At 39.6% G+C, this 23517-nt stretch overlaps 1 protein-coding gene and 1 long non-coding RNA gene across 2 annotated transcripts; one reads left to right on the forward strand and one right to left on the reverse strand.

Annotated features, from left to right (window-relative positions):
* Positions 1-345: 345 nt before the first annotated feature.
* tmprss6 (transmembrane serine protease 6) lies at positions 346-23109 on the reverse strand. The gene is made up of 18 exons (XM_086294940.1): positions 22876-23109; positions 22285-22417; positions 20189-20331; positions 19357-19424; positions 17119-17306; positions 16972-17013; positions 15936-16140; positions 15545-15681; positions 14958-15070; positions 10178-10287; positions 9533-9675; positions 9318-9416; positions 6428-6541; positions 5680-5796; positions 5306-5474; positions 4450-4727; positions 1560-1696; positions 346-790 (listed from the first exon to the last, which is right to left on the reverse strand). The coding sequence occupies exons 1-18, from the start codon at positions 22963-22965 to the stop codon at positions 626-628; spliced, it is 2451 nt and encodes an 816-aa protein (XP_086151066.1). The 5' UTR covers positions 22966-23109; the 3' UTR covers positions 346-625.
* LOC147327316 (uncharacterized) lies at positions 10404-14427 on the forward strand. The gene is made up of 3 exons (XR_015129840.1): positions 10404-10626; positions 11753-11888; positions 13172-14427. It is a non-coding gene; the product is annotated as an uncharacterized LOC147327316 (long non-coding RNA).
* Positions 23110-23517: the final 408 nt, after the last annotated feature.

Here is a 23517-nt window from a genome sequence, read left to right on the forward strand (position 1 = left end):
CATCCCTTAATTAGATGATCTTTTCTTTCTTTGGTTTACGTTTTACTATGTTGCAATTAGATATGCAAAGACCATATATGAACAAAAGCCAAAACTTCCAGGTCCAAAAGGTGCAGCCTTAAAACAACATTCTTTCTAATAACCAGCAGGGGGCGCCTTCTCCGCTGCAAAAACAAGTTGGAGTCTGCAGAAGTATAGGAGTCTCAGTCTCCTCCAAAGTACCCAGCTGGAGGCTAAAAGTACTAAAGGTATAAATAGACTCACGCAGCGAGTATCATGACTGTGGACTTGTCTTGTTACACATATTTTACATTCATTTTAAATCAGAGATGCAAACACAGAATATGTGAGGCTATATGTGAAGTTTATTATCTTTCAAATGAGGAAGATTCAGCTTGTAAATGATTTTTGCTGGGTACAATTTCAAAGCGTTTTTTTACTATCAGTTATTAGAGGCGTATCGTTTCAGTATTTCATTACTTTTGTTACTTTGGAAAAAAGCCTTTAACATTTCACAGTTGCATTGTTTGGATAAGAACCAGTCTCAGGTCATCTGTGAACACCTTAAGGCATTTTTTCTCTCTCTTCCGGTTTGGTGTTCTGGTGCAAGTATGACATCAGTAACTCAGGAGCTGCTGATGACCTGCTTTATCCAGTTGGTGAGCCTGGTGATGCGAGTGTAGACACCATAGTAGTCTGGACGCCCGCAGCCTCTACCCCAGCTCACCACCCCGGCCAGGAACCAGCGACCTGAAGGCTCCTGACACACCAAGGGACTGCCCGAGTCTCCCTAACAGACAAAGGTAACGTTAACGAGGCACAAATAAGACTGGGTCTTCACAGCACAGAGGCACCATAATAATTGACAGTACTTATAATTACTACAGTGACTCACTATATCATCATCATCAGGGGTTCTTAGATATGTGGCTTTTAAAACTCATTTTATAACATCGATGTGTTTTAAAAAAACTGGGCTAAAAAGAGGAAATAACGTTATAGATTTTTTTAATATTTAAAATTTTAATCGGTTTCTCCTTTTTTGTGGCTTTGAGGACATCTTGACAGAGAGCAGGACTACACGATTCTAAGTGATACATAGAATTTTACTTTCATTGCATCATATCAACTTTAAAACACTGCAGGAACTTATTGAATTTAGATTTTTTTGTAATATTAGTTATATTAAAGAGAGAATCCATACAAAATCAGTTTAATTTAAATCTCTGCTTTGATTTTACCTACAGTTTCTTGGCAGTTCTACACACACACTTGTGCGGTATCTCCACCCAGCAAACCAAAGCCTGGTCCTCTTTTGACTTGTTTTGTTCACTCTTCTTTTTTCAAATGTAGGTAAAGATATTTTAGACGGGAATGGTGAGATTGTGACAAAACAGTAAAAGTGCAGGCTGTAAAGGAAACAATGTGTAGAGCTGAGGGGATGAAGTGCTAAGTGTTGTGTTGGACATTCTGAGTTCCACTTGCTTTTTAATTTTTAGTCATTTGATCCATTTTTGCTGCCAAAGTTCAAAGCACATGCAGCTTGTATTTCTTTGTACCTGACAGGCATCTTTCCTTCCATTGCGGTAACCGGCACAAAGCATTCTGGGAGTAACCAGGTGTCCATAGGAACGGATGCAGGATTCCTCGCTAACCAGGCGCACATCAACTTTCTGAAGCACATTACTGGCTGTGCCTGGGAAAAGTAAGAGGACAGAGTGACAGAGGGCAAAAGAATATCCTGTCAGTCATAATGCTGTTGAGTCTTTGTGCACTGCTTAAGGCCCCAGTAACACCAGCTTAGAGACCCATTAGCAATTGTTTGGAAATGGCCAGCGATGAGGGAAAAACAAGTTTTCCCTGACTGCGAGTGCTTTTGGGAGGTTGTTGCAAAAAGGTATACATTTCTGCACTGACAACCTTCTTTTGATTGTTTTGGTTGTCATCACTCATAGTACGCCTGGAAAATGCTAACTAGCGTTCAGAGTCAAATCTGTGTCTTCTGAAACATGTTGGTTTCAACTGTAAGACACAACGTTTACCGTGAAGCCAAACATTCTCCGTTTTCACTTCCCATCGCACTTTTCAACTTTCACTGTTGACTTGTCTGCAGACAAATCAGCATACTTTCATGCAAACTGCAGCAATCTGCTAGCGAGCAAAGCAATCACAGAGAAGATTTTGGTGCAGCACCATTTGCAATAGATATCACCCAACAGCACTAATAACACTCTGCAACCTCCAGCGTCCAATAAACATTCCTAATGTGCCCTTTATGGACTGGTGTGAGGGAACCCATTGTGTGCTTGCCCATAGAAAGCTCATACAGGGGTCCTAAAGGGGCAAAGGTGCTGTGGATCCTGTGTGTGCACAGGTATTTGTCTAACATTCCCCGACACACTGTAGACTGAAGTATCCAGAGAAATTGATCCACCAACCTTCCAGCTGCTATATTACCCATGCTATCTAATGAGGCACAGCCACCCGACTTTGGGCCTACATGGGTATGTCTGCCAGCATATTACTTATATTAATGAAACACTATACAGGGTAATGAAACCACGGAACATGTTTTAGTACACTGCGAGAAATAACAGGAGACTGAGAAGCTGAGAGAAGGTGATTGATGCAGAACCTCAGAAACGCTGTTCCACGCTGCATACAGCTGGTGGCTGTAATGTACCACGGGGCACAGTTAGGCAGCCCTCTGTGATCCCTGCTACTGGTGTGAAATGTGGGGTACATCTGGGCAGACCACACTTAGCATGCTTTGTGTGGGCAGCTGCTGTTCCCCATAGTGTAGAACCCAGATGCACCCATGTTTGCTGGAAAGCCTGGTTGACGTGTCTTCACTTACTAATAATGAACAACAAAGGTCTTCCCTTACGGTAACAAGAAAACACTTTATTCCGATTATGATCATGCAAATGCATTTTAATGTATTCAAATTTACCTTCGATTTTTCTCAAAAGTTGTATTGATTCTTATGAAGCGTTGCATGCCAGTATATGTTCTCCCACACCTTTTCTCTCTTTCAGCCTTCAGTTTATTAAGTTCATTGTGATAGCAGAAACCACTTCCACCCACACCACTCCATCTCCTCCTGCCTTTTTGATTTAAATTAGGTTTTTTTTTTCCATGTGTGTTTGCTCAGATATCAAAATAGCACACCCACTTGCCTCCACATCACCGTCTGCACAAAAACTCCCCATATCTCGCACGCACTGACAAAAGGATGTTTTTAAAAACCACACAGTCGTTTGGTTGTGAAAATGATGCATCACACTGAATAATACATAAGTCGGTAATCATTCTGCAACAGGAGTCAAACTTGCTTAAAAGAAAAACTAAAAAGTGAGTGAGTGCTCTTCTTTTAGAGTAAACCTTCCATTTTTAAAGCAGTAAATGTAACATCACTCTAGGACCAGTAGTGTTTATGAAACTGCTCAGTGGGATTTAAGTGTCTTTTAAGGTCTGTTGTTGTGTCTGTCCATAAAGCAGCCTGTAGCTCAATGTGATTTATGATCGTGGAGAATGAAAAATGACTGTTTTGAGAGGCAGGTAGGATAGAGGTCCCCAATCCATTTAAAATGTCAGAAGATGAATTTTAAACCTCCAAGATGTTTGATCATAGAGGAAACCAATTAAACTTTGCTCTAATAAATATGGATGGCCACTTGAGGCTGGCTCTGAAAGCAAGTCAGTTGCCACGGTCTCCTATATCAAACTGCCCAACTTTACAGCAGAAATAAACATGGGAAAAAAACTGGTCTCTGTGGCTAATACTCATTTTTTAAAGGTTTAAAGTTTGGGTTTATTACTGGCACAGCTGCTCTGAACAGCAGATGGCTAGGTCACAGACGGTTAAACCTTCTGTCAGCTCGTTCAAGTTACTGAAATGGACCTGTGTTTTGCAGTTTTATTTCAATATTTTAATGTCATTCCCAGAGAAAAAGTAGTCCAGATGGCACGATACACAAGGACAGGTCTCTAGTCCATCATAACGCCAAAACAGAGACAACCACACACTCTAAAATCTAACCTACAACAAATTCAAAATCACCAGTTAACCTAATACTCATGTTTCTGGACTGTGGGAGGAAACTGGAGTTTCTGAAAGAAGCCCGTGCAGGCAATGAGTGAACATAAAAAGCCCCAGCTGACCAGGGGAGTCTCACCAAGACCTGTCAGAGGTGCTTGCTTATAGAGGTTTGTCTGATTGTTGGGGTTTTTCTATACTATTGTAGAATCTTTACTTTACAATATAAAGCAAATTGAGGTGATAAAGTGTAGCAGATATGGAGGCATTTTGAGAGGTCAAACCAAAAACTTGGAAATCACTGCCATAGCAGGTTTACTGGTTATTAAAAGATCTGTAATTTGCTATTCCATACTCTAGCTTCTTTGCACATCCTTCAAGCCCTCCCCTTCCCTGCTTTCAAAGCTCACCCCCCTCACGGAGTGCCCCCCAACCAGTGACCCAGCAGAGCAGGCCTGGCTCCAGCTGGTGCGTTGGTGGGGGCAAGCAGGTGGGTCGAGCATGCCCAGCCAGCAGCGCAGCGGCGGGCCGGTCCAGCTTGAGCAGGGCCAGGTCGTAGTCGTGGGACTCATCGTCATAGTAATGATGAAGATGGATGCGTTGGACCCGCGCCACCTCCTCTGTAGGGCTGCTGCGGTTGATCAGAAGTTTGCCAAGGTAGACTGTCCACACTGAGGGGGAGTAGAGACTGCAGCAGGAACACAAAGAGGTCAAATGTGTTGTAGGGCCAATAAGAAAGCGTTTTTTTCCTGAGCTATTTAAAAAGAAAACACCCACACAGTTAGCAGTATTAACTCATGCCAAGAAATATCTGTTTATACTTTTTCAGCTTTTTTTTATCTTCCTCATCCACAGACTCTGAAGGCTGCTTAAGCTTTTAATCACCATGCAAGAAAATTAAGCAGAGAAAAATAGGTAATGCTCTAGAGGATGCTGCAGCTATAGTTTTGGGGATGGTCCAGATTGTGGGGTTGAAAAACACAAGTGTATACAAATCCATAAATACTCTGCCTCTGACTCAGACAGGCTGTCACAGTTAAACCCCGGTCAGCAAAGATGCAACCGAAGGACAGAAGGAGGAAGCTGCAGCAGAAATAAACTTGATTTATAAAACCACGACTAAAATGCTCCATCAAAGTCACGGCAGAGGATGATAATATTTTAATCTTTACACAACAGAGAGCCTTTGGTTGTCTTCTTATTAACATCACTTTCTAACATTTAAGTCATCACACCACTTCCTTCCTTTTTGTTTCCTGCCCTTACCGGTCGTCATAGAAACAGTGGGCAGCCGACACCACCCACTGACTGGCGATTAAAGTGCCACCACAGATGTGGTTACCCCGCACCTGCAGGCTGGCCTGCCATGGCCACTCCCCCTCTGAGGCGTCCGTTCCCCCAACGATGCGGCTGGAGAACTGCCTCAGGCCGCACTCTGGATACACACACGCAGGTATGTTTAAACACACTGATGTGCGCAGTGTGAGCTAATACTTTTCAAATAAAATGCTCGCGAGTTATTGAAACAAATTCTCTGACATAGAAGCACACAGAAGTCTCGAAATTTTAATGTGATACAATTAAAATAATGAGAATAAAGTTAGAATGTTAGAAGGTGTTAGGTGATCGAGTCTTCTTACCACAATGTTTCTCATCGGAGGCGTCAGGGCAGTCAGTGACAAAGTCACACTCAGGATTTGGTTTCTTCAGACACGTTCCGTCAGCACACACATAGGTCATATCTGTACACTGCACGCCTGGGCATGGACACAAGTATAAATTTATATTTAATGCAATTAAACAATAAAGTTTACATCATGGCCTGTGTCTGCTTCCCTCATCAGTTCAGCTTGAAGCTAAAAGGAACCAATATGCACTGTTACTGTTGAGATGTTCAGGATAAAGTCATGTGGGTCTTCCAAAAGGATGCAGGACAAGATAAAAACAGGCCACTACCTCACTGAAAACAGATATTCCTGATATGTTTTTGGCTGTCCCTGTGGCAGCAGACAGGCAGGGTTTGATTCTGCCGTGGGCGCTTTGCTGCATGCAACCCACACCTTCCTATTCCTCACCTTCATGCATCTTTCTAACTGTCACCTTCTAATTAAAAAGTCAGACACCTCAGACTGAATTGAACGACTGAATGAATCAATGATATAAAATGACGTCTGGGTGGTTACATCTTAAAGCACACTTTTTATAAGCTAAGCATTTTAAAAGGTGAATGGAGGCTTTGGTTATACAGCACACAGGAAATGTAGTGTTAGAGGCATCTGACTACATATATTCCAAAAAGGGGGATCGTAGTGATTTTTCCAACTACCTTTTGCCGACGGCTGTGGAAGCATTTTATGTGTGAAAAGAAGGACACTTGCAGCCTGTTACCTTCAGTGCAGTTCATCTCATCGGTAGCTTCAGGGCAGTCTGGGTGTTGGTCACACACTTTGTAGTAGTCCACACACTGACTGTCCTCTGGACATTTGTATTGTGCCACACATACTGAGAGACACACATGTAAACACTACATTCAGAACCGTTCACTGACAAAATATTGTAGAAAAACTCAGCCGTGTAACATGAGTTAGCCCACTGTGCTTCTTATTTACAGATTAAATGTATTTTGAGTGTGTCGCAGTACATAATTAATAGCTTGATTTAATGTATGCTGGATTATGTTTATTAGGAGAAAAGCAAAAGAGGAGTTTTATTAGAGAGTACATTTGAAAAAGTTATTAAATAAAGTGCTTTTGATGCTTTTGTATAACAGAAATATACAGTAAATATGTCTGAATTTGTGGCTAGCATATTTTACTTTCTGTAAATTAGTATAGTATTAGCATTAGTCTTTGCCATGAAGAAGTATTTGTCGCTTCCATATTTTTGGTATTATGTTTTTGCATGTTTGTCATAGTTAAATGTTCGATAACCTGAGTAAAATGCAGTTTTTAAATGATGATGATTTTATTTATTAATGGAAAACAGCCATCCAAACCTACCTGACCCTATGTGAAAAAGGGTTGGTGTTCCGATAAACCAAGCGGTCGTTCAGCCTGAGTGGTTCAGTGGTTCACCTTCAGGATCTTCGTGCAGAATCTGTGGTTCCTTCAGTTACAGCAAGTCATCGAGCAAAGCAGCCCAGACCATCACTCTACCACCAACCGCCATGTTTGACTGTTAGTATGATGATGTTTTCATGAAATGCAGTGCTAGTTTTACACCAGATGTAAACCTTGGCAAATGTCAGACGAGTCTTTGTGTTCTTTTTTTCTCCTTGATCTCTCCCATGGAGGCCATTTTTGCCCAGTTTCTTTCTCATTGTTGTTGAACTCTGACCTTAACTAAGGCAAATGAGTCCTGCAGTTCTTTAGATGTTGTTCTAGGTTCTCTTGTGGCCTCCTGGATGAGTCTTCAATGCACTTTTGGAGTAAATTTGGTAGGCCAGCCACTCCTCGAAAGGTTCACTGTTCCAAGGTTTCTCCTTTTGTGGATATGACTCTCACTGTAGTTTACTGTGAGTCCCAAAGCCTTAGAAATGGCGTTCTAACCCTTTCCAGACAGATAGATGTCACTGACTTTTTATCTCACCTTTTTTAGATGTCTTACTTCATCACACAGGGCCAGGAAGGTTTAGATAGCTTTTTCCCTTATCCCTGGTTATCTTTGTCTAATATTAAAATTCTCTTGATGATGTCTGCAGAACGTCAAGTCGTGGTTGGCGCTAAACTTTCTTTGTTTTAACGATTCTAAAACTGAAGTAATGGTGTTTAGACCTGCTTCCACTGCTGTTCCGTGTGTTGATCTGCAATCCCTGAAATCATTCTGTAAACCATCCATCCATCCATCCATTCGCTTCTGCTTATCCTTTTCAGGGTCGCGGGGGGCGCTGGAGCCTATCCCAGCTGTCATAGGGTGAAAGGCGGGGTACACCCTGGACAGGTTGCCAGTCTGTCGCAGGCAGGTAAACCAGAGTTTGTTAATCTGGGTTTTAAAATGGATCCTGAGCTTAAGCTTGAAAGCCAGATCGGGTTGGTTGTAAGGTCTAGTTTCTTTCATCTGAGGCAACTGGCCAAAATTAAGCACTTTCTTACGAGACAGCAATTTGAAACAGTAATCCACGCTTTTGTAACCGTTCGGCTGGATTACTGTAATTCTCTTTATTTTGGGGTGAGTCGATCTTCTGTTTTTCGACTGCAGCTAGTCCAGAATACTGCTGCACGGCTTTAAACTGGCACTCGTAGATACGAGCATATCACCCCAGTTTCATTGGCTGCCCGTGCATTTTAGGATCCATTTTAAGCTGCTTTTATTTGTTTTTAAATGTTGGTCCAGTGCTGCCCCTGTGTACCTCTCTGAGCTTCTTCATCCATACATACCTTCCCGGTCCCTCAGGTCGGCAGACCAGCTCCTCCTGAGTGTGCCCAGGACTAATCGTAAGCTCAGAGGGGATCGGGCGTTTGCTGTGGCAGCACCAAAATTGTGGAATGAGTTGCCTTTACATGTTAGACAGGCACCTTCCTTATCTGTTTTTAAATCACGTCTTAAAACATATTTATTTTCCTTGGCTTTTAGCACAGCAGGACTTGTTGATGTCTCTTAATATATTTTCTTATTAATTATATTATTTTTAATTTTAAGATATTTTATATGTAATTTAAACTGTTTCCTCTCTGTTTTATATTTGTAGCACTTTGGTCAACATTGTTGGATGTAAAGTGCGTTATAAATAAAGATGCTATGCTAAAGATGCTATCTGAAATATTTAGGTCTTAAAAAATGTGCAAAAACAAAAAAATCAGGACGGGGATGAACATTTTTTCACAGCACTGAATCAATAGTGAACACTTGACCTTAGTCAAACCACTGAGAGCATTGTAGCTTGACAGGCTGCCAACACTCACAGGTTTTAAAATTAGAGATTCTTTCTGCCTTCCAAGTGCTTTCATGGGGTTTTTAAAGAGTAGGCCCATCAGATCAGATCAACATCACCCCTGGATTTAAAGCCAGGCAGCTTTCATTAGCAGCACTCTGATAAGCCTCACATATCTGATGTTTTTCTGGAACAGTTCTACTCTCATCCATGTCATATAAATCTGGCAGTTTTGGCTCTCCATTGTCACAAGTGGCCTCACCAAGAGGGTGGTGGCTGATAGACAATAAATTCAACATTATTTTACTTAGAATGGGCACATTTATGTGTCACATTCAGTATTTGAGCACTTACTCTACCCTCTCAATGTGAAGGGAGAGTTATTTATGTTTGGAGTTCTGTATATACCACAGTTTCTCTCATCGAGGCCATTGGGACAGTCCTTGATTCCATCACAGATGGGCACGCAGAGACCATTCACAGTGCACAGGAACTGTCCTGGGCAAGCTATAAAACACAAATACACACAGAGCTCGAAATTATGCTGAGAAAAGGTCACAAAATGACATCCCAATATTTTCATCAACATTTCATGGCTGTCAGTTCCAGCATCCACAACTCACGATCTGACAGGTTGAAGACGCTGTATTGCAGCTGAAGGCCCGGCCCTGTGAGTGACACCTCAGATGTCATGAAGATAGTGGCTGTCGTAGAGAGCAGGAAGAGACGTTCGCTGTAGGGCTGCAGAGCCCTGGTGCCGCACAGCCTGAGAAAGGAGAGGGAGGGTGAAAGTGAAGGGACGTGTCCCTGAAGGCATCACCTCTCCACTTGTACAAGAAACTATTGATCGGTTTCTTCCTGATTAAATAAAGAAAGTAAGGGATTTGTGAGTTTATTGCCTATACTGGAATTAAAATGCTCTCGAACATAAGGGGATTTGGTTGGCTTGTGTGGTACAACACTGCCCCCTGTTGTTCAGTAGGGAACAAAATCCTCTCAGGGTCTAAATACTTTTTACTGAGGCTAAGAAGAAGCAGAACTCAGCACCTGTGCATTACACAGAAAGACAAAATCCTTTACACATGACTATTTGCTAAAAAGGGAACTATTTGAAAGCACGACCCGCTATATCAGTTATGATGAGGATTTGTGTTGTGTTGGGCTATCTCAAATGTTCTTTTTGTGTGTGTAAACATGTCTAATAAGTTCCAGAATAGGCACTAACGTTGCTTTACTGGGCTGAAAAAGGTCTTTGTGGCACAGCTTACCTGCGATTCTGGATGACCCACTGTCCCTGGGTACAGGCCTGGTTGTAGCTGGCTCTGCTTAGCTCATAGCCCTCAAATGTCAAACACAAGCCCATCCCTGCACTGGGCATCTGAAATCACACACAGGACAGTAAATGTATCAATCAAGTCATTTACTTGACAGGTTCTTTATTATAATACGAGTTACCTTTAGTGATTCAAAGTTTGACGTGCACTGTAAAAAAAAATCCGTAAAAATACAGTACAATCTACTGTATAAACGTGAAGGAATTTTCCGTATTAGTCATTTACAGGTATTTTTCTGTATTTCTCAACTACTGCAATGCATTGTGGGAAAAAGAACCTGAAAAGGAGGGAAAAGTAAGCGCAAGAGCAGCCATTAGGCTTCTTTCAGGCTTCATCTGGATTTTGGATTCTGAAGTTGGAGAAACTGCCTTCAAATTTCTGTGGTAAGTATTAAAACTCATGTTTCGTTTTATTAAAATAATGTTTTTCAAAAGACTCCGTGTTTTTATTTAGAAATTAGAAGTTAATTTATTTGTTAACTGGTTTCGGCTGTCTCCAGACAAGTCAGGAATATTTTGCTGACTCATTTTTTAAAATAATTGTTATTTAGGTTTAACATGACTTAAGCTTTATTTTAATTAATGTTAAAATAATTTTTACTGTGATACCACCAGTTTTGCCCTTCAGTGGCTGAACCAGTTTTCATAAATATTATAGTTAGCAGTCTGTGTCTCTCTGGGTATTACACAGCTGTGACTGCTAACTAGCTAATTAGCGAAAGTCAGCGATGTGGATAACTGGGAAAGTGAGAACTTCATGGTTCTAGAAATTATTCTAGGACTCTAATAAGTACTGTATCAATACCTGTGTTTTACAGTTGGCTCTACTGTACACTTTAAAGGGTTTCAGGCAAAGTTACACTAACCCTAGTTTAAGCCTCAGACCTTACTGGCTGACGCTAGCAAATGCTACTGTTAGCCTCTGATTTGGGCTGCTAAAGTAAAGACTTTTAGCTAGCTGACCAGCATAGATTATTTCGGTGGTTAACAGACTGTAGTGGTAAAATTATTGAAAGTATAGTTTCACCTCAGCACATTTACAATTACAGTATGTCTATTTTGTAGCACATAGAAATGTTTAGTTAATATTTACAGACAGACACATTTTCCCTGTAACTGTGTTTTTACTCCAACATTTGTTGAAAATGTAATTTATGAAATGCTGAGCAGCATTTCTTGTATGTGGAATATTTTTGTCACCCCACTGTGCTAATGTGATTAAATACTAAAAATTATTACTAAAAAAATTCAATAATAAATCAATAATAACTATTTCTTGATTGAACTATAATGTAAGCGCAGTGCTGGTGTGCAGGGGCTCTATATGCCTTGTCTATATCAAGCTTTTAGCCAAATATAAGCAGAGATATTTGTATCTTTCTTAAAAATCCAGATCCTTACAGATTATTTGAGAAATGGATCAACAGCTATCACTACTTGAAGCACTTTAAGTCCTGCAGTGGAAAAATATCCCTTATTTCACCTTTGATCACACACTTTGGTTTTCCAGTGCAGAGCAATGGCCAAGAAAAGGAAAGACTTCCCCGAGTGAAAAAAAAAGATGAAGATACAAGCTGGTGATGATCCAGAGCAGCTGGTCTCAGGAAATGAAGAAAAACCCTGATCACCTTCTCTACAAACACAAGGTGAGTTTAATGTTGTGGTTGATTTAGTTTTTCAAGGTATGTATGTTACTTTAATTATAAACTGCTTTTGTTGCAACAGAATGGTGTTATGTGTATGCAACTCTACGTGAATTATAATCCTTTGTAGGGCTGCGTGATATGACCAAAGTCTCATATCCCAATATAAGACGTATCTCTCCTGATAACGATATATATCACAAAATAGTGCATTTTCTGTAAATTCTGTGATTCTCGGGCAACTCGACTTATGTGAAATGTTTTCAGTTGGGCGTCGTGTACCTGGAGTCGAGTGTTTTGACCGATGCATGAAACTATACATTTTTAGACATGAGTTTAAATGGCCGCCATTTTCTTTCTGAGTATTTATTAGACGGCGTGCTGCAAGGAAAAGCCTGTTCTAACGTTTGAGTCTAAGGATTATTTTGAGCACCTGACGACTCTTTTTTGCTTTTCATTCGTAAACTCTCTCGAAACTCTTTCATGTGATTCTTGTGTAGGTGGTTAAAGAGGTTTGTCGTGTTCGAGTGGTGGTGGGGACCAGTTTGTGGCATAATTTGCATAGTACAGTTTTCTGGGGCGTGTCAGACTTTTCATAACCAAACCATGTCCATGCTACAGAGGTAGCCCCTCATTTAACAATAAGGTCCTCGATTTCTTTTGACTGGTCCTTCTGGTTCTGCCTCATCCTTGCTGGCCATGCTGGTATTCTCTGTGCCTTCATCTGCGTGGTGACTGTAAGCGCCATTTATAGTTACTTGATGTTTTTATTTGAGGTCATTTGTTTGATGCATATTCTGAAATTTTATGTTTGAGAATAATGTATATCATTTCAGTTTAGTTTGAAAAGTCTCAACAGAAACTTGAGCTTTATTGTGAAAGGTTTATGTGGAAAATAAACAAGCGGACGGCGGAGCCACACGATGGTTTTATCCTCATTGTTGGTAACGAAAGTACGCGTAAAAACAGTCACTTGTCCGTCCATAGTGTGGTTATTTTAAGTATAAGAGAAGGAGAGAACTTTAAGAAATAATATAGCAACTACAGTGACCATCAAAACCATGAAAAAAATATTGCCGTAAACAGTTTATTTTGCAACACCACAAAACAAAGAATAGTGTATAATATGAAACGATAGACATTTTTATATCGTAATCTGATATATATCGTCATATCGCACAGCCCTAATCCTTTTTTTGTTTATGTTGTTTATGCTCTAGGTAAAAAAAAATTATAAAAATACAAACTTTTTAAAAATGTCTTGTTGTTTCTCTTTTTTTCCTCAGAATAAATTGCGACTAGTCTCAATGGCTGACACGGAGGAGCAACACAGCGACACGTTAACTCCGACTGCTGCAGTTCCTGTATGAACTGAGCAACTCTTAAAATCCAAGGAAAAGCTGAGTGTATTTTACTTAAAGCTCAGATGGACCTTGATGTACTAACATGCAGGCTGCATTCAGGACTTTGTCACACTGTTATATGAAGAGCGGTAACAAGACTTTGTAGTAATTTGTCTTACTATTGTCTTATTTGTTGTGATTTAGGGTCTGTGCGCACAAGCAGAGGTTTTTGTTTGTAACTGTAACCTCGTTTTCAGAGCCTTGTCTAACATTTAATGGTCATGAAATATGTCAGACTTTTTCCTCTACTTAACCAGCTTAGAGAATTTGAACACCGTGGAGAAAAAGGTGTGCATTAAGGATTTTGAACTATGATGTTTAAGTGTTGTCACTGCTGAGGATTCGTGGACACAGATCCTTATTCACTATGCTGCTGTTTACAGTTTAACTTTTCATCAGAACAAGCACTTCTAATTATACTTTGCTCCTCACTGACAAAACAAGTCCAGTAAATACACTTTTATCTTTAAGTTTGGGACAGTGATCTGTCTTAATTTATTTTGTGCTTTAGTTATCATATGGTGAAAAGTCCTGTGGTTATCCATCAGTCCTGTTCGAATAAACCCAAAGTTCAGGAACATCTTCTTTAGATCTGTTCAGTTGTATTCATGTGGCACCACTTAAACAGTCAACAAATTTTGACTCAAGTATGTTATATTGTAAGGTAAAGAGCCCAAAGAGTTAATCTCAGACAAATGTTCACACAAATGTGAATTACATTCACTTCATTAATGAAGTGAATGCAATTCAGTAATCAAAGGTGTTTGGCTATAACTGACTACATGTGTATACTTTATCATAAGTGGACAGAGATGGATGTAAACCACACCTTAACCATTTGGCTGAGGCAAAACTACCACAAGGCAGTGATTCTAACTAAAAGGTACTCTGGATATTATTAAATGTGAACATGTCGTTAAATATGACATTTTTTGTTTGTCAGGTGTCCTGTTTGAAGAAAACACTTGGTAGCCACTTGAATGAATGTAAATAAACACATTTACATGAGGGCAACCTGATTTCAAGGAAATAAAAATGCTCAAATTTGAAAGCTTGTGAGTTATTTTGTTCATGTATCAGCTGTTTAGTAGTTTTATGACAAGATGGATGCTGTCATTATATTTAAGTATAGTGTTTGAGTTAAGGAGAATAAAAGAATATTTAACATTAATTGTACCAATGTTGTGTACGAAGCACAAATTAATTTAAGTTTTAATTTATGAATTTTTGAGTGTACTAGGTTGTAATTGCATAGAAATGTACGTTTAAGGATATAAAGAACTATATTTAATGAGTTACAGTGAAAAGAAGTGCTTGGAAATAGTAATATAAACAGAAATTTCAATTTTTCTATTAACGGAAAATATCAGTTAATGATACAGAAAATATACTGTGAATAAACGGAATTTTCTGTTTTATAGCTGAAGGAAATGTCCGTAAATAGTACAGAGAGTATACTGTAAATCTACAGAATTTTCCGTTTTATCATTTACATAAAGGTCCGTCAAACCTCCGTAAAAAAACAGAAAATGTACTGGCAGAAAATTACCAGGACATTTTCTGTTTTTCTACGGAATATTTTTTTACAGTGTGGATCATTTGATGATAAATAAAATAATCAATCAATGTGTGGATCAATAAAAGATGCACGGCTGAAGGAGAGGCTTACAGTAAAGTTCCAGGTACAGTTGGTGTCAGGAGGGTAGTAGCTGGGAAAGAAGGGTGTCTTTAGTGTCCCTTGGACCCCTGATACTGCCTCCAACTGTATAGTGGAATTACAGTCTAAGAATGATGAAGACACAAAGCAAGAAAGATTGTTCAGTCCACAATATAATCATTTAATGTGAATATATACAGAAAAGAAGAGGGGGACTCATGAATATAGCAGGATCCACACAAGATTGATTTCTACCATGTCTTTCAGAACACAACTTGATTGATTCTTGGTTTTGTGAGACCAAGATAGATTGCCATAAAAATACATGAGGATATTGATATCTGCTGCCCAGAGACTAAATCCCACTCACTCTGGTCATTCCTGTAGCTCTTGCACAACTAACCGGTCAATAATTTCATTTACAGTGTGATATATCTAAATATCTACTGGACAGAATACCAAAACGTTTTCCAGATGATGTAACTTTTTGATGTGCCACCAAAGGTTGACATTGCATGTTAGGATGCTGACTTTTAGTCAAATTATTGTATGATACATTTTTTACCAGAGAGAAGTGCAAAACATTCAGGTAGGCTTACCCTGGTGTTCCCAAGCCTGCACAGACAAAGAAAAGGATTCCTTGTAATTGTATAGACCCTGTTTCCAAACCACTGTCATCCACTCTCCTGATGACAGGACACGGACCACGCGCTCATGTCTGCTGCAGCCATACACACTGGTAGGAAGGAAGGAAAGTTGCACAGAGCCCATAAATGATAGTGATAATAACGTGTTAGTATGAGTTTCTATTTTGGACATCTATAACAGGAACTATAGAGGCCTAGATATGTGTAGATCATCCTATTTTAAAGGTCAGGCCAAATATTGATTTCATTTTTGTGGTTTTTAAATATTCCTGTCACTTTACATTAATGCCTCACAGTGCTGTGTATCAGTCTAAATATACTTATATTGTTAGGAGAGACTCACGATGTGATGAGATGATTATCAGCAGGGGTGAGCGAGTTGTACACCAGCAGTCTGTCACTGCACTCTGGAAGCAGCCACTCCATATGGAGCTCAAGCTGGGAGCTTGGGGTGGTCTGGAGGTGCCACAGACAGGAGGAACGCTGCGTGTTAGGGCCAAGGAGCAGAATGGGGCTGCTGGACACCACCTTCTGATAGCGGTAGCAGTCTTGGGGCAAAAAAGGCAAGAATTAAAGTCAGAACTGAGTCTGTACTTTTGTGCACAGATGATGGGATTTGTAAATGTTAAACTTCAATGGCTTTTGCTTCTATGGTTTAACTTAAGCTGATAGGGATTGATGACATTACACTAAATATAAAGTTTTACTTTGACTTTAGATATGGAGCTATTACGTTAAAAGGAATTGTCTAAAAAGAAACAATTAAAAGATCAGACTAAACTAGAACAATGTGCCATGTAAAAGTATAACACAAGAGAAAATCAGTTTATAGAGTTTTTGGCGTCTGTGCTAATAAAGCTGTAGGTCAAATATGTTGTTAGCAAATTTAAATAATTCAGTTGTTAGTTAGTATCCAAGTTCCATTGTTTTTATCGTGTTATTATTATGCCCCTTTCAAAACATTTTAAAGTCATTTCAAAACTAAACATATAAACTACCTGTACTATGATGTAGTTAAACTCTAACCATGACCAATGAGTGCCCATCTAAGCAAGTCAAAAAATGGGTATTAAATGTTGCCAATTAAATAATGATGCGACCTAATAGAGGTGGAGTTCAAATGTCAAAATAAGGCTTTAAAATTTTTGCCTTTCACCCCAAAATCACATTTGTTCAGTGAATTATGTATACAGTATAATAAATTAAATTATACTGAGAAGCATGCTCAACATAAAATCCTGTTTACCTTTGTTCCCATGAGTTACTTTATTTCTTGTCTAATGTACAGTGGACTGTGCTACTTGTAATTAAAGTTCCGGTACATGAATTAATTAATACAAAACAAAAAATTATAAACAAACTGAAATAAAATCTGATACCAAATGAGGCTTTCAAAAGTTTTACAACTTTGGGGTCAGTTTCTGTAGGGAGCAGAACAAAAAGAAACAGAAATTAAATTAAATGTACATTAAATTTAGATTTAAATCTTCCTTTAACTGTTTTTCTGCCCATGTTCTTCCTCTCACCACTGACAGATAGTGTAGGGAGATGGAAAAGGTATCCATCAAAGCTGGCTGTCTCTTCCACCTTTGACCTGCTGTACCCCTTCAGCCCCTCCACCAGGCTCCTTCTGACCTTCTCCAGCGTGACTCCCTCAGCATGGCTGCTGGGTATATTCAGCAGTATCCAGAAATGAGCCACAACACTTCCTTCCCTGCAGAGACAAAAAGACAACCAAGACTCGATGAAAGACCAGTCAAAAGTTTGGACACACCTTCTCATTTCATGGTTTTTCTTTATTTTCATGTCTATTCACATTGTACATTCTCACTGAAAGCATCAAAATTATGAATGAGCATATGAAATTATGTAGGAAACAAAAACGTGTGAAATAACTCAAACCGCTTTTTATATTTTAGATTGCTTTGTACACTCTTGGCATTCTCTCGATGAACTTCATGAGGTCGTCACCTGAAATAGTTTTCCAATAGTCTTATACAGTCTTATCCCCACACCATTGCGTTTGGGTTTAGTTTATGTGACTGAGGAGAACAGGCCATCTGGTGCAGCACTTCATCACTCTGCTTCTTGGTCAAATAGCCCTTACACAGCCTGGAGGTGTGTTTGGGGTCACTGTCCTGTTGAAAACGAAATTATGGTCAAAATAAAGGTAAACTGGATGGGATGTAATGTCGCTGCAGGCTGCTGTGGTCGCCATGCTGGCTCAGTGTGCCTTCAATTTTGAATAAATCCCCAACAGTGTCAGACGAAGAAGGCAAGAAATTCCACAATTGAACACTGACAAGGCACACCTGTGACATGAAAATGATTGCAGGTGACTACATCATGAAGTGCATTGAGAGAGAGCCAAGGGTTTGCAGCGCTATCAACAAAGCAAAGAGTAGCTACTTTCAGGAATCTAAAATATAAAACCTATTTAGATATATTTACCAACTTTTTTTCTACATGATTCCATATATCTTGCTTCATATATGATGTCTTCAGCATGTATCTACAAAGGTAGAAAGTAGTAAAAATAAAGAAAAACCATTAAATGAGAAGGTGTGTCCAAACTTTTGACTTCTAGTGTTTTACTGTCTTTACTGATTCAAAGTATTTGGTGCCTATGGCTTCATGTTGTCATAAGTATGCTTGTTTTTGCAGGTATTTGGTGAAATACCAAAAAGGACAGTTTCTTAAATAGTCACAGTGTTTCACTTGTTTGGGCCCAAAAGCAACTTCCCAGCTAAAATCCGCAAATTTACAGTATAAATAAAAAGAAAAAAGAAATGAAAAATAAAACAGCAACATCTGAACAAGGTGAATTTTGAACTCTACAATCAGTCTATAGTCTGTGGTTTATCATTTTAAGGTTGCCATGTCGAGCTTTTTGTATACAGTCTATAGAAACATGCATGACCTGCAATACAGTTGGTACTTTTACCTCATGATCTTGGGTTGATTATAATCGATCGTGGCTCAAGAGTTGGGAGTTCGCCTTGTAACCGGAAGGTTGCCGGTTCGAGCCCCGGCTCGGACAGTCTCGGTCGTTGTGTCCTTGGGCAAGACACTTCACTTACCGCCTACTGGTGTTGGCCAGAAGGGCCGATGGCGCGATATGGCAGCCTCGCTTCTGTCAGTCTGCCCCAGGGGAGCTGTGGCTACAACTGTAGCTTGCCTCCACCAGTGTGTGAATGGGTGGATGACTGGGTGTGTAAAGCGCTTTGGGGTCCCTAGGACTAGTAAAAGCGCTATACAAATACAGACCATTTACCATAATATACCTAAAACTGTTGGTAAGATAAAGTTGATCATCTTCAGTTTTTGTCAGTTCAGAAAGCGGTAGATTCTGAACTTGTTGAAACACATCAGTATTGTAGCAGTTAGCATAAAACACTAACCACTATAAAGAAACAACTGGTGGCTGCTCCCTTATTGAAAACAGAGTAAAAGCTTACCGTATGTTAAAGCCACAAAGATATTTTTCAGAGGTTAGTTTTAAGAAAAAATGTGCAGAACAGTGTAGATTTTAAATTTTACTCAAAGCTTATCAGTAGAAAATATCCTCCTGTTGACAAAAACTTGAACTGAACTTGGAGTCATGATGGCACAATATTCACTACTTATCAACCTAGTTCAAGGCTCAATTTGTATTTTAGAATCACAGCTGGCACTTAGTCTACCACTAAACTACAGTACTGCCCCATTCCTGTTGTTATGACTCTGACTTATGACTATGTGAAGAAAAAATGTAATGTACATACCCAAAGGCAAACACAGTGGTGCAGTTGAAGTATCGAGAAAGAATCGAACCTTTCATAATATTCTCTACCTGAAAGAAAGCAAAACACTATCAGCTGTTCACATGAAATCATTCAGGTGCAGGATGGTAGTGTTCCTGTCAGTACACATGCACTATATGTACTTTATACTGCCAAACATAGCCTCCTGAATGCTAATTTAATGTATTATTTTTGCTGTGCTATGTGGTTCTTTATAGCGTAGTCAATCTGACTACAGTCTACTCTTCTTTTGATTTGATGTACCTTTATTAGTCCCACAAGGGGAAATTTCATAAGGCTGCCGACCTATTGCACGTAATGCCGGCGCCATCTTACCCTCCGACCATACATACATGACACAAAACATCACATGGGGAAGACAGGTCAGAGAGGTATAACAATGGAAAATGCACCACATGAGGAAAGATAAGGAGAAAAAAAATAACTCCCCTCAGACTGAGCTCCAACAGGGAGATCAGTTTGAGAACAGAAAAAAAACACCTTTGCACATAAGAGCACATGAAAAAAAACAAAACTTCTGGACTTCTGTTCTGGTCTATGACTTACTAGTGTAATGTACGTTAATGATAACAACTGTTTGTGGTAATATCTCAGAATTATTATAATCTACAGCACCTAAACAAACTTGCTAAGCATTATTTGTTTCAGCCCCCTTTTTTGTTATTGTTTACTTGTTAAGATTACATTGTGAAAATTAGTGGAAAAACAGAAAGCCTTTGAAACTGACAGGATCACCTAAGTGACCTAAATTTTTAGGACATCTGCATCAGAGGAATTCGTGGTCCCTGCTCACCATACTCTCGACGCCCTTGGCTTCCTTCTTGAAAACAGGACTGTTGTGAGAGGACAGATCAGTAGAGAAGTTCCTGTTGAGGATGGATAAGTAGGCAGTGTACTGCTGCTGGACACGAGCCTCTAACACCCAAACCTTGTATTCTGTTACAGAAATGTGGACCAACACAGAAATTAAAGACATCAAAGAGTAACTGTGATGCTACATAATAATAGTATCATAACAGTGATCCAATGTTCTTCATCTGTCGTATGATAATGATCCATGGGACAGCCCATCTGTGCTAAGAATAGGCATGTGTTGGATTGTAGTGTTATTTTATGCCATGTTATACCCCGAATCAAAGATTGTGAATTATTATGTAGATTAGTTTGCATTATTCTCCTGAATTAGAAGAAGCTGATAACTATTGCATTAGTTAAACTGATTTGCATGACATTAAACTGCTGACTTGTTGTGAATGAATGACATTGTTTTATGATGCATTATACTGCTGAGTTATAAGAAATACTGTTCACAGAGAGTTATTGTCTTATTTGTCTGATTAGAAGAGAACAGAATATGCTGGAGTTTTCTGCCCCATCGCAGCAGGAGCAGATAAGCAGGGAGCCAAGGTCGTAGCTTAGGCGCTGTGTGAGAGAAAGCATGTAAATATGTAGGCTTTTTATGATAAGGTGGAGGCACCAGGGGCTATAAAAGTTTGAGCAATGCTCCACCATTTTGAGATTTTGAGGCTGTCTGCATCAGTGTCCATCTCCCACGCGTGTGTTCATTAAAATCATCGTTTGACTCAACCCGACCGGACCAGTGTTGTTATTGTGGTTTTTTCTCTTGTTTCCATCCCCAATTTTGAACTCGTAACACATGAAAGGCAAGAAAAAAGGAAACTGGAAAATATTTGCTCACTCTGTTTCAGTATACGTGTGCGGTACCATTATAAATATAGCATCTCAGACTGACTCTGATTTGCTTTCCCTAGCTGTCTGTGAGTTTCTGCTTCTTTACCACATCCTTGTCAACCTAATTCAAGCCTTACATTTTAGAATCACAGCTGGTACCTGCTTGACCACTAAACTACAACACAGAGGACAATATCAACTCTTATTATTTTACACACTAACTCTAAGTTCCATCCATCCATTCATTCGCTTCTGCTTATCCTTTTCAGGGTCACGGGGCTATCATATCCCAGCTCTCATTGGGCGAGAGGTGGGGTACACCCTGGACAGGTCCCCCTTTGTTGCAGGGCTAACACACAGAGACAGACAGCCATCCGCACCCACATTCACACCTATGGGCAATTTAGATCAGTCTATTAACCCAGAGGGAACCCACACAAACATGGGGAGAACATGCAAACTCAACACAGGCCTGATGGTGGAATTGAACTCAGGACCTTCTTGCTGTGTGGCAACCGTGCTAACTCTAAGTTAGTTTGTAAAATTTCATGACTAGATGTCACTGAATTACAGCTTGTGGTCAACTGAATTCTGTTTCCCTACTCCTCCCGATAAAAATGCATGACCCTGGCTTCTGTAGTCATTGTAGGACCAACATGTTTTAGTCAGCCGAGAGAGAACTAAAATATTACATTTAGATAGTACTCCATAACGGCTGCATTGTCAATAGCGTACGTCAGTAAAATATTATTTGGTATTTAATGTTCGGCAATTGGAAGAGTTGGCCTTGGTTCAGGATGTGAATCCTGTTGGCGTGTTGCAAATTTGATCTGGCTGCAAAGCATTTAAATGTTTCTCCAGTTCCATCATATCCTGAAGTGCAAATCCTTTGCCAAAACAGCAATTCTACAGGGATCCAAACGTATGGTGTTCTGGTTTGGGTCTTTAAATTATATCCCGATAAGCAGTACAATTACGGAGCCAGCTTCTCATGCACATGATGACTACTATCCTCAAATAATCCTCATGACTTGACAATTATTTGAAACTGAGCATGTTGCAAAAGATCATAGGTAAACATGCAAACCACATTTTGTAGATGCTGTATACATGTGGCCACTCACACAGCATTGTCATTGTCAGGAGCACAACTTGAGATTAAAATATTAACAAAATGAGAGACAATGTTTTGCTCACCCAGGAAATACCAAGCCAAAATTGCTGCTGCAACTATAATGATGACAATGAGGATGATGAGGAAGGCAAGGACACACTTGCAGGACCGAGACTTCCTAGTGGGCGGAGCCACAGCTTGTGTAGCAGCTCCCACCTGAAAACAAAAGCTTAACATGATCTACAAAAAATCTGACAGAGACAGACCCAACGCTGTGGCATCCTTTGTTTTAGAGAAAAATGAAAATGTAGTGAATCATTTAGTTAACATCTAACCTGGTTTTTGAGTAAGTTATGTTTGGGAAGTAGGTATCGATTTGTTTAAAATGTTATTATATTTATTTATTGTATTTATTAGATATCTGCAAATCCCAATCAAACACAACTGATTGTTACAAAGCATACTGACACAGTTTATGGAAACATGTATGTAGAAGTGCCTGAACCTGCATCAGTCATGGCATTAAAAGCACAGAAGGAGCCTCCATTTTGAAAGGTCTTGTGCATTCTCTAAAACATGCATTTACTCTAAAAAATGTTAGATATGCAAAAATCCCTACAAAGGACATAGATCAGAGTGCATTGCTGCAGTTTTAATGTTTCAGTATTACTGACCCCATTGCTTAGAGAAGCATGTGTGATCCCCTGGTCACAGGATACGGACTTCTTTGACCCGTGGCCAAGTGCCATTGCATCACACCACATTTCTTAGTCCTTGAGAAATCATCTTGACATCCATGAGGGGTCGCTGAGTTCTGAATTTCCAACCAAAAGTCTTTTACCAGCCATCTTTGGTAATCACAAAGCTGCACATGTTGCTCTGACAGACAAAGAGCAGTCCAATTTCTGTTTGTAAGTCCAAAGGTAAAAAAAAAGACAGTCAATATTTCCCAAACCTCATTTGGCTTAAGCATGTCACTCAGAGTTAGCTGACTTACCTCTATGCATCAGCAAAGCAAGAACTGATGGTTCGATATAACTGGGAGGAGTAAAAGTGAGTCAGGTACACAACCTGATATCACAAATCATCACCAAGCAACAGCAGTGCACCCAGGCAACTGCCTGCACAGGTAGGACTGCAGGGAATAATAAGTTATTTACAGTCTCTATTCTCCAGAGTTAGTTTTCCCTGCAAACAAGAGTCTACTACACACAGAGATATGAGTGTCTTTATCTCAGGGACTAAAGAGTTTCTCACTGATTTAAATTTTGCCTCTGCAAATCAATTCATTATCAGGAGCACATTTTTTTGAAAAT

Source organism: Aulonocara sp. 'chitande type north' Nkhata Bay, linkage group LG6 (genome assembly GCF_057382095.1).
Source record: "Aulonocara sp. 'chitande type north' Nkhata Bay isolate Kocher_YH1m ecotype deep benthic linkage group LG6, A_spYH_male_GT1.1, whole genome shotgun sequence".
NCBI lineage: Eukaryota > Metazoa > Chordata > Actinopteri > Cichliformes > Cichlidae > Aulonocara > Aulonocara sp. 'chitande type north' Nkhata Bay.

Bases quoted from the DNA above. Each gene is read 5' to 3' on its own strand.
- tmprss6 (XM_086294940.1), bottom strand. From the start codon at position 22,965: ATGTGGTGTGATGCAATGGCACTTGGCCACGGGTCAAAGAAGTCCGTA. The intron at 9,676-10,177 runs GTAAGCTGTGCC...CTCCTTTCTCAG, and splicing joins TGGGTCATCCAGAATCGCAG to GCTGTGCGGCACCAGGGCTC. The intron at 1,697-4,449 runs GTGAGCTTTGAA...TACTTTTCCCAG, and splicing joins GGGGGCACTCCGTGAGGGGG to GCACAGCCAGTAATGTGCTT.